Genomic DNA, 14,434 nt, shown 5'->3' with positions numbered 1-14,434 from the left:
GTGAAACCCTGTCTTTATTAAAAAAAAAAAAATATATATATATATATAAAGAAAAAAAATAAAGTTTCCTTTCTTGTTAAAGAGCAAGTGTGCTAATAACTTTGTTAAGCCCCGTCCTCTGTGGCTGTCAGACATGCCGTGCTTACAGGCACGTAGTACATTCTGTGTCCTGGTCCTTTAACCAAGACATCTGTGCTGGACGTGCTCACAGGCATGTCCCAGCTCTCCACTGCTTTTACCTGTTTAGAAACGTTCTAAGTCGTTAGCCAGTCGGGTTTTAGTTTAGATCGTGAGGTCTGGCTCCACCAGCGGAGATCAGACACGGCAGCAAGGACGACCCCACGTGCGTAAGGGAGAAATTTGTGTGTTTTCCTTTGTTCATCGTACTCTCGTGGCACGATGGCTGGCGAGGGTCCCCTTCCTGCAGTCCAGGAAGTAAAACTTGTGTTGCTGAAAGATCCTTTGTCTCAGTGCTGATTCTTCTTTGCAGCACTGAGCATCTATCTCCAACAACTCACTTATTCACATATATGTATACACGCTGGAGGTTCATGTATTAGCATTTTTAACTACGATGTTGCAAACACTGTACCATATTACCACTACAATATTACAATCATCTGTTGATCAGCATCCGGGTGGTTTTCTGGTTTTTCCCTTTGTTCCTTCAGTTATGACTCACAGACCTGCTGCATCCTTGTTCGCGTCTCTGGTGCCCATGGGCAGATGACACCCCTGTCCAGTGGTCCACCTGTGCCACCAGGTATCAAAATCCCGAGAGCTGTTCATGGACCACAGGGCCCCACTCCCAGAGTTGGGGGCACAGCCATTCTGGGGCAGGGCCCAGGAAGATGCATTCATAACCCCGCCATGATACTGAGGCTGCTCGCCCAGGGCCTGGCTTTGAGAACCTGTTGTGGGTGGCACTGCTGGCCACGGGGCACTCCTTCTTTTAAAGTCACATTGTTTTCCAAAGAGGCTGTGACCAGCAGAGTTGACTGTTCATGAAATTCAGATTCAGCCAGGCACGTGTCTGTCACAGCCAGTGCTGGCCACTGCTTTACATGGATGGTGACCACACAGACTTATGTTCCTCAACTGACCAAGGGGCCCTTGCTGGGTAGGACCCTGTCTTGTCAACACACAGAGCGAGCAGAAGGCACCAACTGGTGTGTCAGGGCTGCTCCCGACATGACCCGAAGTCCCCAGGGTTGAATTCTCATTCTTCTTACATAACCCTAACAACCAGCGTCCTGTAATCTGGGCACAGCTCGTTCGGTATGGGGTTTTGAGGTCCAAGTGTCTGGGGAGAAAGCCCAGCCCTGTGACCGTCCAGCTTCTATTCCCAGCTGTAGGCTGGAGATCATGGTGGCAGTGCCTCTCAGGGGTTTGGGAATGCCTGGGCCAGGGGCCTGCCATGAGCAGAGAGGCTTCGTAAATCCTGGAAAAATCTTTGCGTTGGCCCCTGCTTGTCTCCCCATTCCCTTCTGGAGGGAGGCAGCAGGTATGAACAGCCCCACTTGGCAGAGTAGCAAAACAGAGGTTTAAGGGAACACTGGTTGCATCTTCACACCTGGGACCTCTTGCTCGAAGTTCAGTGGTTTAAGCTTAGATTCAGAAAAGTCTGGGTCCTAATCCCATCTCAGCCATTTTCTCCATCCCTCCACCCCCATATTTTGCAAATATTGGATTGGCCTGACCCCCAGGATCTCGCAGCTGACGGGCAGGACACCCCTTGATGGGGTAAGTGCTGTGGGTACACAGAGGGGCATCATGCCCAGCTGGGGCCACTGTGTGCTTGGGCGGCAGAGCAAGACTGCTTCAAAAACAAAAAAAAAAAAGAAAAAAGGAATATATTGGTTAACTTGGGCTGCCTTAACAAAATACCATAGACTTTGTGGCTTAAACAAGACACATTTCCTCCTAGCTCTGCAGGCTGGAAGTCTGGTGATCCTGGGCACACGTGGTCGGGTTCTGGTGAGACACTCTTCCTGCAGACGGCTGCCTTCTCACTGTGTCCTCATGTGGTGGGCAGAGAGGGAGAGAGCACAGGGGCAACAGAGACCTCTTTGGTGTCTCTTAGCCCGGATCTGTCACCCAGGCTGCTGGAGTACAGTGCTGCAATGACAGCTCACTGCAATCATTGAACTCCTGGGTTCAAGCAATCTCGTCTCATCCTCCCAAGTTCCCAGAACTACAGGCACGTGCCACCATGCCCTGCTAATTTTTTTTTTGTAGAGACAGGGATCTTGCTTTGTTGCCCAGGCTAGTCTCAAACTCCTAGACTTAGGTGGTCCTCCCACCTTGGCCTCCCAAAGGGCTAGGATTACAGGTGTGAGCCACAGTGCCGGGCGTTTGGTGCTTCTTAGAAGGACACTAATTCTATCAGATCAGGACCCACCCTTATGATCTCATTTAACCTAATTACTTCCCTAAAGGCCCTGTCTCCAAACGCAGTCACACTGGAGATTAAGGCTTCACAGACAGCTGCTCGGGGGCAGAATTGGGTCCATAGCATGGAATGGCACAGTATTTGTCCTTTTGTGATTGGCTTGCTTTCCTCAGTTTCCAAGGTTCGCCCACGCCGTCGCATGGGTGTGGACTTCACTCTTCGTGCTGGCTCCCTCTCACTCCACGGCACACGGACAGCCCGCATCTGGTTTATGGACATCTAGTCCTCTTGCTTCCACCTTGGGGAAATGGAGGAAAATGGGGTGAGCGAAGCCCTGTGATCCCCAGGACCAGCCACATCGTCGGCAGGGCCAGGGCGGAAAGAAACCGCGGGCCTGGTCTCGGGCCCGGCCCTCCGTCCCTGGAGCAGCTCGCACCGCTACAGCCCCGGACGCCCCCGGAGACGCCGCGCTGAGCGGGACGCGGGACAGGCGCCCTCGCTGGCGCTGCTCGCCTGGAACCGCGCGGGGAGCCATGCAGCCCAAAGGAAAGCTAAGCATCGTTAGGCCTTTTATCTAAAGTCAGTATCTCAAAAAATAATTCCGGAGTTAAGCATTTAATACCAACATTCAATAAAGCAGGAGATACCAACCGACGAAAACCGCGTTAAGTTTTCCACTTTGATGAACTCGATCATCCCCAACGAAGAACCCGCCGGCCGAGCCAGACCCTCATCACGTGACCAGGCGGGCGCGGGTTGCCCAGTGCGCAGGCAGCGCAGTGCGCAGGCGTCAGTGGCCTGATGCGAGCCGTGGGAGGAGCAGACCGCCTGCGGCGCCTGCGCTGTAGGCGGGGGCTCGGCGGGCACGCGCCGGCTCGAGCGCGCGCCGCGGGGGCGGAGCCGCGCGGAGGCCGGAAGGAAGCTGGAGGGGGCGGGGCGAGGGAGGGAAGCCCGCCGGCCGCAGGACGACCGTCGCGGCCTGATGACGTCGCACAATGGCCGGCCCCCGCGGGTAGTGGAGCCCGTTTGTTCCGCCCGCGTCGAGACTGAAGCCAGATCCTGTGAGAAGCGGAAGGGCCAAGGGACGTCTTCTCCACGCCGCTTCGACTCCAGCGAAGCCGTGGCCCCCTCTCCGCCCAAGCGCTGAGGTAAGCTAGGGGCGGGCGGGAGGTGGGAGGCGGGAGGCCGGGCTAGCGGCGGCGGGAGGAGGAGGCCGCCGAGGCGACGGCGGCGGCGGCGGCGGGAGTGAGGCCCGGGAGCCCGGCGCGCCTCCGGCCGCGGATCGAGACGTGGCCCTGGGGCCCAAGGAGGGGGACGCGGAAACAGGCACCACCCCGCGTTCCATCCGCAAGCCGGCCCCGCGGTCCTGGAGCGCCCACGGCGTCCGCGGTCCTCGCTCGCTGCCTCCGCGCCCCGCGGCGGAGTTTATTTTCCTGGAGCTGTCATTTCTCTTCCGGGCCACTCGCGTGGCCCATGTGTGCCGCCCGCCAAGGGGCGGTGAGAGGCGCCCAGGTTCACCTCCGGAGTAGGTCAGCCCGGGCTGTTGATGGGCTCTTGGGGGAACTTTGAGCTCTTTGTGAGCCTCTCGCAACTTGCTCCGCAGCTTCAAAGTGTGCACAGGTTGGACACACTGATTACCGCGACACGCGCGCCGGTCTCTTAGGAATGTGTAACTTCCTTGTCCCTTGGATTAGATCAGAGGTGACAGGTCCTTGACATAAACTAATTGCAGCTCTGAGGCTGGAAGAACCGAGACTTACAGCCTTGCTCATGCCAAAAATTAAGTTTTCCTGAGTACTTTATGACAGTTGAATTTGCCGGGTAGAGCGATTGACCATTTTAAATGGGCTTTGTTCCGCTAACTTATTTGCAAGCGTAGGTCATTCTGCAGACCCATTTGGGAAAATGGAAAAGGAGGGCATTTGGCGTCTGAAGTACCGTTTGGGGTACAGCAGGGCGCTCATCATTTCTCCTGTGAGGTTCACCTCCAGCCTGGGTTGTCTGTAGAGTTGTTTTTTCCTGTTCAGTAGTTGGGATTCTCTGGGTGAGCCTGGACCTAGGCTCAATCCCACTTCCAAGCCTTGGGAGGAGAGTCTTTGCATGATGTTTTTACTATCTGAGGGCAGTACGGAGCCCAGCCTGCCCTGGAACCAGTCAAATGTGTCCCAGAGCTGGAAACTCTTCTCCGGTTTTAGATGGGACATGCTCATATGTTGTAAGAAAGCTTCGTGGAGTCACTCCAGAAAGCAAACGGTAAGTTAACTGTGGCTCAGATCGTGTTCAGAGATTTGTATTTTATCACAGCTACAGAGCATCTTAAGGTGAGTACCTCCTGATCAAGGACTTTTGTGGTCAAGCTTGGTCATTTTGCGAGTGGGGTCTGTCACCAACCTTGATAACCTTCATTTAGGTATTGTTAGTTCATGAGGTTATGAGTCAGAATTTTAACCAGAACGTAAGCATTCAAATAGGGACTGCTCTATTGAAAGTAATTGTCCCAAAATATTAAGCTTGTATTTCATTGGTGCTGCTTTGCCAAAACCTCTGCAGAACTCCTGTTTTGGTAGTGAAAATGGTTGTATGGGAAACTCGGTCTTACTCAGTAGTCACACTCCAGGTTTGACCAAAAGTTGATTTACGTGGTTGGTAGCTCACCTTATCAGGTGAGGCTCTGACATGCACCTCCTCCCCGCCCAGCTTGAGAGGAGGAAGATTTGCCACCACTGAGAATCCCAGAAGACTTCTGCAGGGTTGGAAGGTCATTAGAAATGAGAAGGTCCCCAAATGCTCTGTCCGTCAACAGTGCCATTGGAATCTATGCATCCTCCTGAGGGGCTGCTGGGAAGGGAGGTGGCGCCTGTTCTTTATTATTATTATTATTTAGAGACCGTGCCTTGCTCTGTGGCCCAGGCTGGAGTGCAGTGGCGTGATCTCGGCTCACTGCAACCTCCTCTTCCCAGGTTCAAGCGATTCTCTTGCCTCATCCTCCTGAGTATCTGGGATTACAGGCACCCCCCAGGATGCCCAGCTAATCTTTCTATTTTTATTTTTTTTTTAAGTACAGACACAGTTTCACCATGTTGGCCAGGTTGGTTTCAAACTCCTGACCTCAAGTGATCCATGGGCCTCGTCCTTCCAAAGTGCTGGGATTACAGGCTTGAGCCGCCGTGCCTGGCCAGTAGCACCTACTCTTATGTCTGAATTCTGGTATCATCTTTTACAAATTAGGCACTTACTTTAAATTCTTTTATGGTATGCAACAGGTAGTTCCTCAAGTAACGAGATTTTTGTTACGTTTTCAACAAACATTTATCAAGTATCATCTGCCAGATGCGGAGAGCAGCAGAGGTGGGACGTGGGCACTTCTTATTTCACTCCTCAGGCAAGTTCACCCGTCTTGTGGATCAGAGGACTGGGGATTTAGTTCCAAATCATGCTGAGAATCTTCCATTATAGAGTGATAGTGTAAGAAGACCAAACTGAGCAGAAACTGCAAACGTGGTGTCACTTGAGACTTGGCCAGAGGACCCTCTGTATCATCGTGTACACTTAAGATGCCACGTTTCCCTTCCTAGCAGCCGGCATAGGGTGCGCAGTCAGAGACCTGCCAAATTGATTGTATTTCTCCTGATTCCCAGTGACGTTCCTTCTCTCCTGTGCCACTAGGTGTGGCTCAGGTTGCATCTCATAAACAGATTCATCACCATGTTTTTCTCTAGAAGGTGTTCACCTTTGTGTAGCCTCTGATAGTAAAACCCCAGGAGGTTCCATGGAAAAGAAGACAGTGACTCTTTTACTCAGGAGCTTGTCAGGGCCTCCTGAGGGCCCCATGTGCCTAGCAAAGCCCCTGCTTGTGCCTGTTGTAATTGTTAATGGTGCCCCCTTTCAGTGGTAGCAGTGTTGCCAAATGCCAGCCCTTTGCCTAATCTGAGCCCTCCCACTTAGGCAGTCTGCTAGGGAGAGATGGAAGGGTTTCCCAGCAGACCTGAGAGTCAGTAGCTGCAATACGGTGTGGTGTGTGTGCAGATGCAGAAGAAGAATGTTTAGTGCACCAAGGCAGGAGTTCTTAGGCTGAGCCCATGGGTGGGCCTTGGAGGGTTTGAACTCCCCAAAATGGAAGATAAATTGTGTGTATTCTGGCTTTTCTAGGGAGAGGAGCCATACCCTTCATCTCAGAGCATTTTGTGATCCCCAGAAGACACCAGTGACATAGAAGTTATTGGATCATGTCCAGTTTATGGGCCTAACGTTTGAATTTCAGACAAGTTTAAAAATCTTTGATTTCACCACTTGAATCTCTGTAAACTCATTTTATTTATTTTATTTATTTATTTATTTTTGAGTTGGAGTTTTGCTCTTGTTGCCCAGGCTGGGGTGCAATGGCAAGATCTCGACTCACCGCAACCTCCGCCTCCCAGATTCAAGCGATTCTGCTGTCTCAGCCTCCAGAGTAGCTGGGATTACAGGCGTGTGCCACCACGCCCAGCTGATTTTGTATTTTTAGTAGAGACGGCATTTTCCATGTTGGTCAGGCTGGTCTCGAACTGCCGACTTCAGGTGATCCACCCGCCTGGCCTTCCAAAGTGGTGGGATTACAGGCGTGAGCCACCGTGCCCAGCCAAACTCATTATTTTTAAACTAGTAGTCTGTACAGATTATACAGTAACATTTCCGTCTTTATGAAAATGCAGAGTCTGGGCATTTGAAAGGACTGGGATAGGAATGTAGATGGAGCAGCACAAAACTTTACAAGAGAGAAAAGAAAAGTGGCAAAATCTGCTAGTTTAGTAGAAGATACCAATTTATGCATGGGCTGTGTTCCAAAAATATTTAGAAAATCATTTTGGAACTTGGGCCCCCCAATCCTCTAAAAACAGTGGTTAAACGTGGGGGTTGTTTCCCACACAGGGAACAGTGGATTCCTTCCCTCGTCTAGAGCGCTGTGCTGAAGCACAGGCTTGTGAAGTGGGTCTGAGCTGCATCCCTGGATATCCATTCAGTAGCGTTAGGGCCTTGGTTTCCCCATTTTTAAAAGGGACCATCGCGTATTTAGAAGATTGGTGTGAGGAATCAGAATAACGTGCGGAAATACGGTAAAGTGCCTGACTGGTCTGTGGGGAAATGGTGGTGGCTGCTGGTTTTACTGCGGAAGTGGTTTCCACATTGTCATTGGATATGAAGTAGGTGCTCAGGTAGTTGTTGAAACAGTAAATGACTCCTTAGTGCCTGGAGAGACTTGAGCAGAATCCGACAGGCGCGATGGGAATACGGTTTTAAGCTGACGGTTGCATCTGCTCCCCGCCACATCAGTTCAGTTTCAGTGAACACGTATCGCACACTTTCCGGGCATATTTCAGAGGAATCTCATCACATCATTGTAACATCCCCCTAAAGTGGATGATGATGTCCCGTATTTCAGATGAAGAAACTGGAGTGTGGCAAGTGTACGTAACCTAGGAAGCAGTAGAGCTGGGCTTTGGGTTTTGACTCAGAAGTCCACACTTTGCTCGGTCCTCATGTCTCAGGAGGGAAACTGCACACTGAAAGGCAGCCTTCCTGCTGCCCGGGACCACTCCTGTTAGTTCAGATATTTGACGTTAAGCACTGTTCTCCTTTCATTTCTTACCCTATTCCGTTTCCTACCCTTCAATTTCTTATCCTTCCATTTCATTTCAAGCTTGTCAAAATACCAAAAAAACATTTGATTGGGCCCAGACATCGCAGTGAAATCAAAGTGCACACCAGTTTGTGCCTGAGCCTTGGAAAAGGGCTGTCTGGATTTTGAGAGTCTGTACAAAGCATTATTTTGTAGGGGGGAAGCCTGTTGCAAAGCCAGTGGCAGGCACAGGTGTGTGTTTTCTGTCTGCGGAGTATCAATTGTGTGATTTTTTTTTTTCTTTTTTGAGACAGAGTCTCACTCTGTTACCCAGCCTGGAGTACAGTGGCACAATCTTGGCTCACTGCAACCTCCACCTCCCAGGTTCAAACAATTCTCACAATTCTCCTGCCTCAGCCTTCTGGGTAGCTGGAATTACAGGTGCATGCCACCGTGCCCAGATAATTTTTTTGTAATTTTTAGTAGAGACGGGGTTTCACCATCTTGGCCAGGCTGGTCTTGAACTCCTGACCTTGTGATCCACCCAACTTGGCCTCCCAGAGTGCTGGGATTACAGGCGTGAGCCACTGCACCAGACCAATTGTGTGATTTTAAAACACAGTGGCTCACGCCTGTAATTCCAGCACTTTCAGAGGCCGAGGCAGACAGATCACTTGAGGTTGGGAGTTTGAGACCAGCCCGGCCAACATGGAGAAACCCCATCTCAACTAAAAATACAAAATTAGCTGAACATGGTGGCACATGCCTGTAATCCCAGCTACCCAGAAGGCTGAGGCAGGAGAATCGTTTGAATCCAGAAGGTGGAGGTTGTGGTGAGCCGAGATTGCACCACTGCACTCCAACCTGGGCAACAAGAGCAAAACTTCTTTCCAAAAAAAAACTAGTTTGAGGGGACATTTAGTTTTGCATAAAAGTTGGTTTAAGAGATAACTTTGTTTCCAAGGTTAGCATTAGACTATAAAACGTGAATCAGAATTTGTCACATTTCAGATCTCGGTATATGAAACTCATTTCAGCTTGGGACATCCTACTGGCAACCAGGTGCTCCACTTAGGCAGCCGGGGAGATGTAAAGTACCCGCCCGTCTGTAGGGAAGATGTTTCAGTATACATCGTGATGGAAATTGTGCAAAGATAGTATACGACGTTACTAGTGTCATTAGCTAGGCAAGAGAGGGAATTGCCAGTTTGCCACTGGTGACTTACTGCTGCAACTCCACGTGTAGTCCCGTCTTCAACAGTGAAAGCATAGAGGCCTTAGCAGCCTTGGTGCTTTTCATCCTTGCTTTTTGTTGCCTTGGGCTGCAGAAATTCTCTGTGCAGCAAGCGCCCCTATGATACTATTTGGGGGTCAGGCCCTTGCCTTTCCCATTTTCAGCAGTGTATACCAGTTTGGGACTACCTTTAATGAAAGAGAGAGGAGGGTTTCACATGTTTTCCAGGCTGGACTCGAACTCTTGGGCTCAAATGATCCTCCCACCTCAGCCTCCCAAGTAGCTGGGATTACAGGCACACGCCACCACACCTGGCTTAGGACTGACTTTTTCATAATTCTGCCCAGTAGTCTGGATAGTAACTGGATAGTGTAGAAAACCGAAAAGTGAATCATTTTTGGAACTGTCTACTTTCAAGTGAATTAAAATGGATTGGTTGGTTTGTAAATCTATGTTGCTAACCATTTAGGGTTTTTTATTTTTTTTATTTTTTGACACGGAGTTTCACTTCTGTTGCCCAGGCCAGAGGGCAGTGGCGCATTCTTGGCTCACTGCAACCTCTGCTTCCTGTTCAAGCGATTGTCCTGCTTCAGCCTCCCAAATAGCTGGGATTACAGGCACCCACCACCACTCCCATCTAATCTTTTGTATTTTTGGTAGAGACAGGGTTTCACCATGTTGACCGGGCTGATCTTGAACTCCTAACCTCAGGTGATCCACACACCTTGGCCCGCCAAAGTGCTGGGATTACAGGCGTGAGCCACCACGCCCGGCTCATTTAGTTTTTATAAAGTGATTAATTTTAAGTTATTTGGGGTTTTTGGAGGGCTTTTTTGGTTTTTATTTGAGACAGGGTCTCGCCCTGTTGCCCAGGCTGAAGTGCAGCCTCGACCTCCTAGGCTCCAGTGATCCTCCCACCTCAGCCTCCCAAGCAGCTGCGACTACATACAGGTGCTGCCCTATCACACCAAGCTCATTTTTGTATTTTTTTGTAGAGATGCAGTTTCGCTGTTCTAGAACTCCTGGACTCAAGTCATCTGTCCACCTCAGCCTCCCAAAGTGCTGAGATTACAGGCCTGAGCCGCTGCACCTGGCCAATTTTGTTCTAATGTGTACTTAATTTTAATGATTTCCATTAACAGCAAAAAAGAAGAAAAACAATGTTTAACTGTAGGTTTAGATACCAACTCTTGATACTATGCGTCTTTAAACAGGTCGTTCTATTAAAAGTGTCCATTTAAAAGGTGCATATTTTTATCTTTAAAGGGCACCAAAGGGGATTCTGAGAGGCCGTCAGAGGCCAGCCTTTGAGAAGTGTGTTCAGTAACAGAACAGGCTCCAGACCTGGAAACTGTCGAAGGCTGGCCTAGCTTCCTGCTTCAGAATGACTCCAGAAAAATGGTCAGACATGGGCCTGCAGTTTTGCTGTCTCTCCATGAGACAGTTTATCTTGAATTTCAAAAGTAAATACTCTCTCTTAAGAATTCAGACAGCCGTCCCTTGCAGTCTGTATCTTGTAGCTCACTTTCTGTGAACTTGTGTGTGCTGTCCTTGAGTGGGGAAGGGCTAGGCCAGGCTACACCTCACGCTGCCACTTCTCGTTTTGTGCGATTGCTAAAAACGGGAGGCACTTCACATCCAGCTTAGCCCCGCAGAGTCTCGCCTCGTGGAGTGGAGTTGTGGCCTGTGTTTCTCTGCGGAGTGGAGTGTGGGACTTGGGGCAGGGTCGTGTGGGGCCAAGCAAGGCCAGAAAAGTGAGGGCAAGGTTCGTTTACCATTTTGCTAAAGGCTGTAAATCTGTGTTCTCTCTCTTTTACAGAACCGTGGGTACCGATGGATGTGGCCGAGAGCCCTGAACGGGATCCTCGCTCTCCAGAGGATGAAGAGCAGCCACAGGGGCTCTCGGATGATGACATTCTGAGGGACAGCGGGTCCGATCAGGATTTGGACGGAGTGGGGGTGAGGGCTTCTGATTTGGAGGATGAGGAGAGTGCAGCCAGGGGGCCGGGCCAGGAGGAGGAAGAGAACCGCTCCGACGAGGAGGACCAGGCAAGTGAGCCTAAATCCCAAGACCAGGACTCAGAGGTGAATGAGCTGAGCCGGGGCCCGACCAGCTCCCCACGCGAGGAGGAGGGGGACGAAGGGGAGGAAGACCGGACAAGCGACCTTAGGGATGAGGCCTCGTCAGTCACCAGGGAGCTGGATGAGCATGAGTTAGACTACGACGAGGAGGTCCCCGAGGAGCCGGCTCCCACCGCCCAGGAGGATGAGGCCGAGAAAGCTGGGGCCGAGGATGACGAAGAGAAGGGTGAAGGTGCTCCTGGGGAGGAGGGGCAGGCTGGTGTTCAGAGTCTGGGAGAAAAGGAGTTCCTGGAGGCTGCCAAGGAGAAAAAAAAAGAGGACGACGACGGAGAAATCGATGACGGGGAGATAGACGTGAGTACGACGCAGCAGAGCGTCGCGGGGCGTCTGGCCCGGCAGCCTGATGCGGGCCGGTGCGGGGAAGGAGGGACTCTGCATGGCATTGACTTGGTGATTTGTTACTAGAGATGGTGGCGGGACAGGCGTGCGGGAGAACGAGAGGCTTGTTTGGGGGCCGGTCCCAACGTGATTGGAAAGAAAGACCCAGAAATTGAGTATGAGAGTCGGCAGCTCCAGAAACTGGCAGCAGGGTTTCTGTGGCCCCTGGCCGGCCAGCTACTGGGATGGCTTGGGTTGTAGTAAAAGGCCAAGTGCCCAGTGTGTTTAGGTTCTAGGAGTGGAGAGGTCACGTTTCCCCTTGTCTTTGCCGTCTTTGAGTGATATTCAAGTTAGTGTTCATCCAGAAACTGCACGGGTTTCCACTCTTGTTATGTTTTTGGACGGAAAAGAATGAGGAAAGTTTCCGTCTGGTTGTGGATGTTCTTGTCGGCATTTTAATGTTGGCCCTAGAGCCTGTCCTCTGGTGAGGGCACCTGCCGGACCACACCTCTCTGGACGTGTCCCTGAAAAGACTGGTGGAGGCTGGGTCCACAGGGCTGTGTGTCATAGCGCCTCAGTTTCTGACAAAGCCAGCACACGTCTTTGTCCATTGAATTAATCTGGCTTTCAGGTTGAGGGGCAGGTACTGTTATCTGTGATCTGAGATATGGGTGGATGGGGTTTTCTTGGCAGTTGGTCCCGTTGGAAAAGTTATGAGTGTTCTGGGAGAAACAGCCCAAAGTCGTCCTGAGCGATACTTTCCAGAGGTACTGACCTGAAAGGAGCTGAGCGAGGGGCAGGGCAGCTGAACTGAACTGGTGGTGGTGTTTTTGTTTTAAGGATCTCAGGGAAGGGGAGTCTGCAGTGAAAGGTGCAGTTTGATGTTCTGGGTTGAGGCAGGTAAAGGTTGTCAGTTAGATGTGTAACCACTGGTTTGCCTTGAGTGCCATGTTTTTGGGTTTTTTTTTTTTTTTGAGACGGAGTCTGCTCTGTCACCCAGGCTGGAGTGCAGTGGTGCCATCTCTGCTCGCCGCAGCCTCCGTCCCCCAGGTTCAAGCAATTCTCCTGCCTCAGCCTCCTGAGTAGCTGGGATTACAGGAGCCTGCCACCATGCCTGGCTAATTTTTGTATTTTTAATAGAGACAGGGTTTTGCCATATTGGCCAGACTTGTTTCAAACTCCTGACCTCAGGTGATCTGCCCATCTCAGCCTCTCACAGTGCTGGGATCACAGGCATGAGCCACCGCGCCTGGTGAGTGCAACGCTTCTCTAGTAGCATGTTCAACACGCAGTCCGTGTTGAAATGTGTTTTGGCCATAGCTGATGGCTGTGACAGCGCTCAGTAATTTACAGGGTTTGAAGTATTGTTCTTCCAACTTTATGGGACAGGTATGTGCTTAAAGGCTTAGAATTTTAGACGTTTCATCTTTTCACAACTAAGTGTAGGAAGTGCTCTCCTCTTCCTACCAGGGCTGGCAGAAGGGAGGGGATGCGGTGAGACTCAGGTTCGTCAATTTGGGTGAACAGGTTGGGTTGAGGTTGCCCACAAGTTTGAGTTTTCGGTGTCCTGGGGATAATAGCCCTGTACGTACACTGCCCCTGGGAGTGCAGCAGGCCATGCACCCAGGGCTCTGGCGCGCTCCAGTTCCTCTTACGAAGACTGGCTGCCAACCCGTAAGTCTTGGGGGAGAGGGATGAGTCAGGTCCAGGGTCCCCGTAGTGGTCCTGAAAGGCCGTGGCTGTGGGTGCGGGTGTTGCAGTACATGGGCTGAACCTGAGCCCAGCTGGCCTAGAGAGTGGCCCTGGCTGCCCAGGGCCTGGATGTGCTGGTTTCCCCTAGACACACCTCCTGGCAGAAAAATGCCATTCTTGCCCATCTAGACCCTGCCTGCCCTGCTTGGCTCTGTCTTGTGAGGGGACCCACAATTGCAAACGGGTTGCTGCTGCAGAAACCCCAGCACAGCTCTCAGCAACTGGGGAGGCAGGTTTCTTCCCACATCACAGACTGCCTCTGGGGCCCTGCCTCCCCGATTGGTCTGTGCTCCTGGACACCAGCAAGGTGAACCTTGCTCTGTCCCATGCTGAGTGTGACCGGGCAGAGCAGGGCTGGCTCCTGCTATGGGGGCAGCAGGCCTCAACCAAGGTGGGCAGAGCTGTGAATGGTGGGCTGAGCCCCCACGAGAGCACACTGGACTTCAGGCCCCTGGACCGCCTGCCCCAGGAGCTCCTGTGGTCTCTCCTCTTGTTCACACGCCCGGCGGCATCCCAGCCTCCCTTATCCTTTATGTGTTGACCTCAACATTTGCGTAGGCTGTTTCTCTGTTGCACCTACCTCTCTGTCGTGACATAGGCTCATGTGTGTGTGCACCTGCTGCTTCCCCTACTCTCAAGAACATTTTTCCTAAGACTGGGGCCTGCCTGGCTGGTTCCCCTGTCTCCCAAGGGAGACATGCGGTGTGCAGTCCGTCAGTAGAGGAATCCCACTTGCCCGGGCACATTGAAGGTGAGAGCGTTTGTAATGTGAAGTGGCAGTGAGTGGAAGGTCCGCACTCGAGAGCCAGTCACAGATGGAGGGGAGTCACGTGACCAGCCTCAGCCCTCCACCCTTGCAGGAAGGACCCAACAGAGGTGCATGCATCCTGTGCGTGAAGAGCTGTCCCTCGGCTGCTTTCAGCTTTTTCTCCTCTCGGGCCCAGTTCCAAGCCTGTTGTCTGCTCTTGCATCTCTGCACCAAGCACCCCTCCTGTGCCTG

The 14,434-nt window shown here is 51.7% G+C and overlaps 1 protein-coding gene and 1 long non-coding RNA gene across 3 annotated transcripts in view; one reads left to right on the top strand and one right to left on the bottom strand.

Moving 5' to 3' along the window:
• Nucleotides 1-1,501: 1,501 nt before the first annotated feature.
• Nucleotides 1,502-3,130, bottom strand: LOC135271880 (uncharacterized). Its single transcript, XR_010339994.1, has 2 exons — nt 3,044-3,130; nt 1,502-2,690 (listed from the first exon to the last, which is right to left on the bottom strand). It is a non-coding gene; the product is annotated as an uncharacterized LOC135271880 (long non-coding RNA).
• Nucleotides 3,131-3,376: 246 nt separating this feature from the next.
• Nucleotides 3,377-14,434, top strand: part of ZC3H18 (zinc finger CCCH-type containing 18) — a 64,604-nt gene continuing 53,546 nt past the window's right edge. For both annotated transcript variants that reach the window (XM_012466066.2, XM_012466064.2), the window contains exons 1-2: nt 3,377-3,540; nt 11,042-11,658. In XM_012466066.2, coding sequence (XP_012321489.2) covers nt 11,056-11,658 — 603 coding nt within the window. In that variant the 5' untranslated portion in view covers nt 3,377-3,540; nt 11,042-11,055. The remainder of the gene's footprint in view (nt 3,541-11,041; nt 11,659-14,434) is intronic.

Source organism: Aotus nancymaae, unplaced genomic scaffold (genome assembly GCF_030222135.1).
Source record: "Aotus nancymaae isolate 86718 unplaced genomic scaffold, 86718_ANA_hifiasm-v0.15.2.pri h1tg000095l, whole genome shotgun sequence".
NCBI classification, from domain to species: domain Eukaryota; kingdom Metazoa; phylum Chordata; class Mammalia; order Primates; family Aotidae; genus Aotus; species Aotus nancymaae.
The sequence above is the reverse complement of the archived record's forward strand: the minus strand, read 5'-3'. Positions and strand labels throughout refer to the sequence as shown.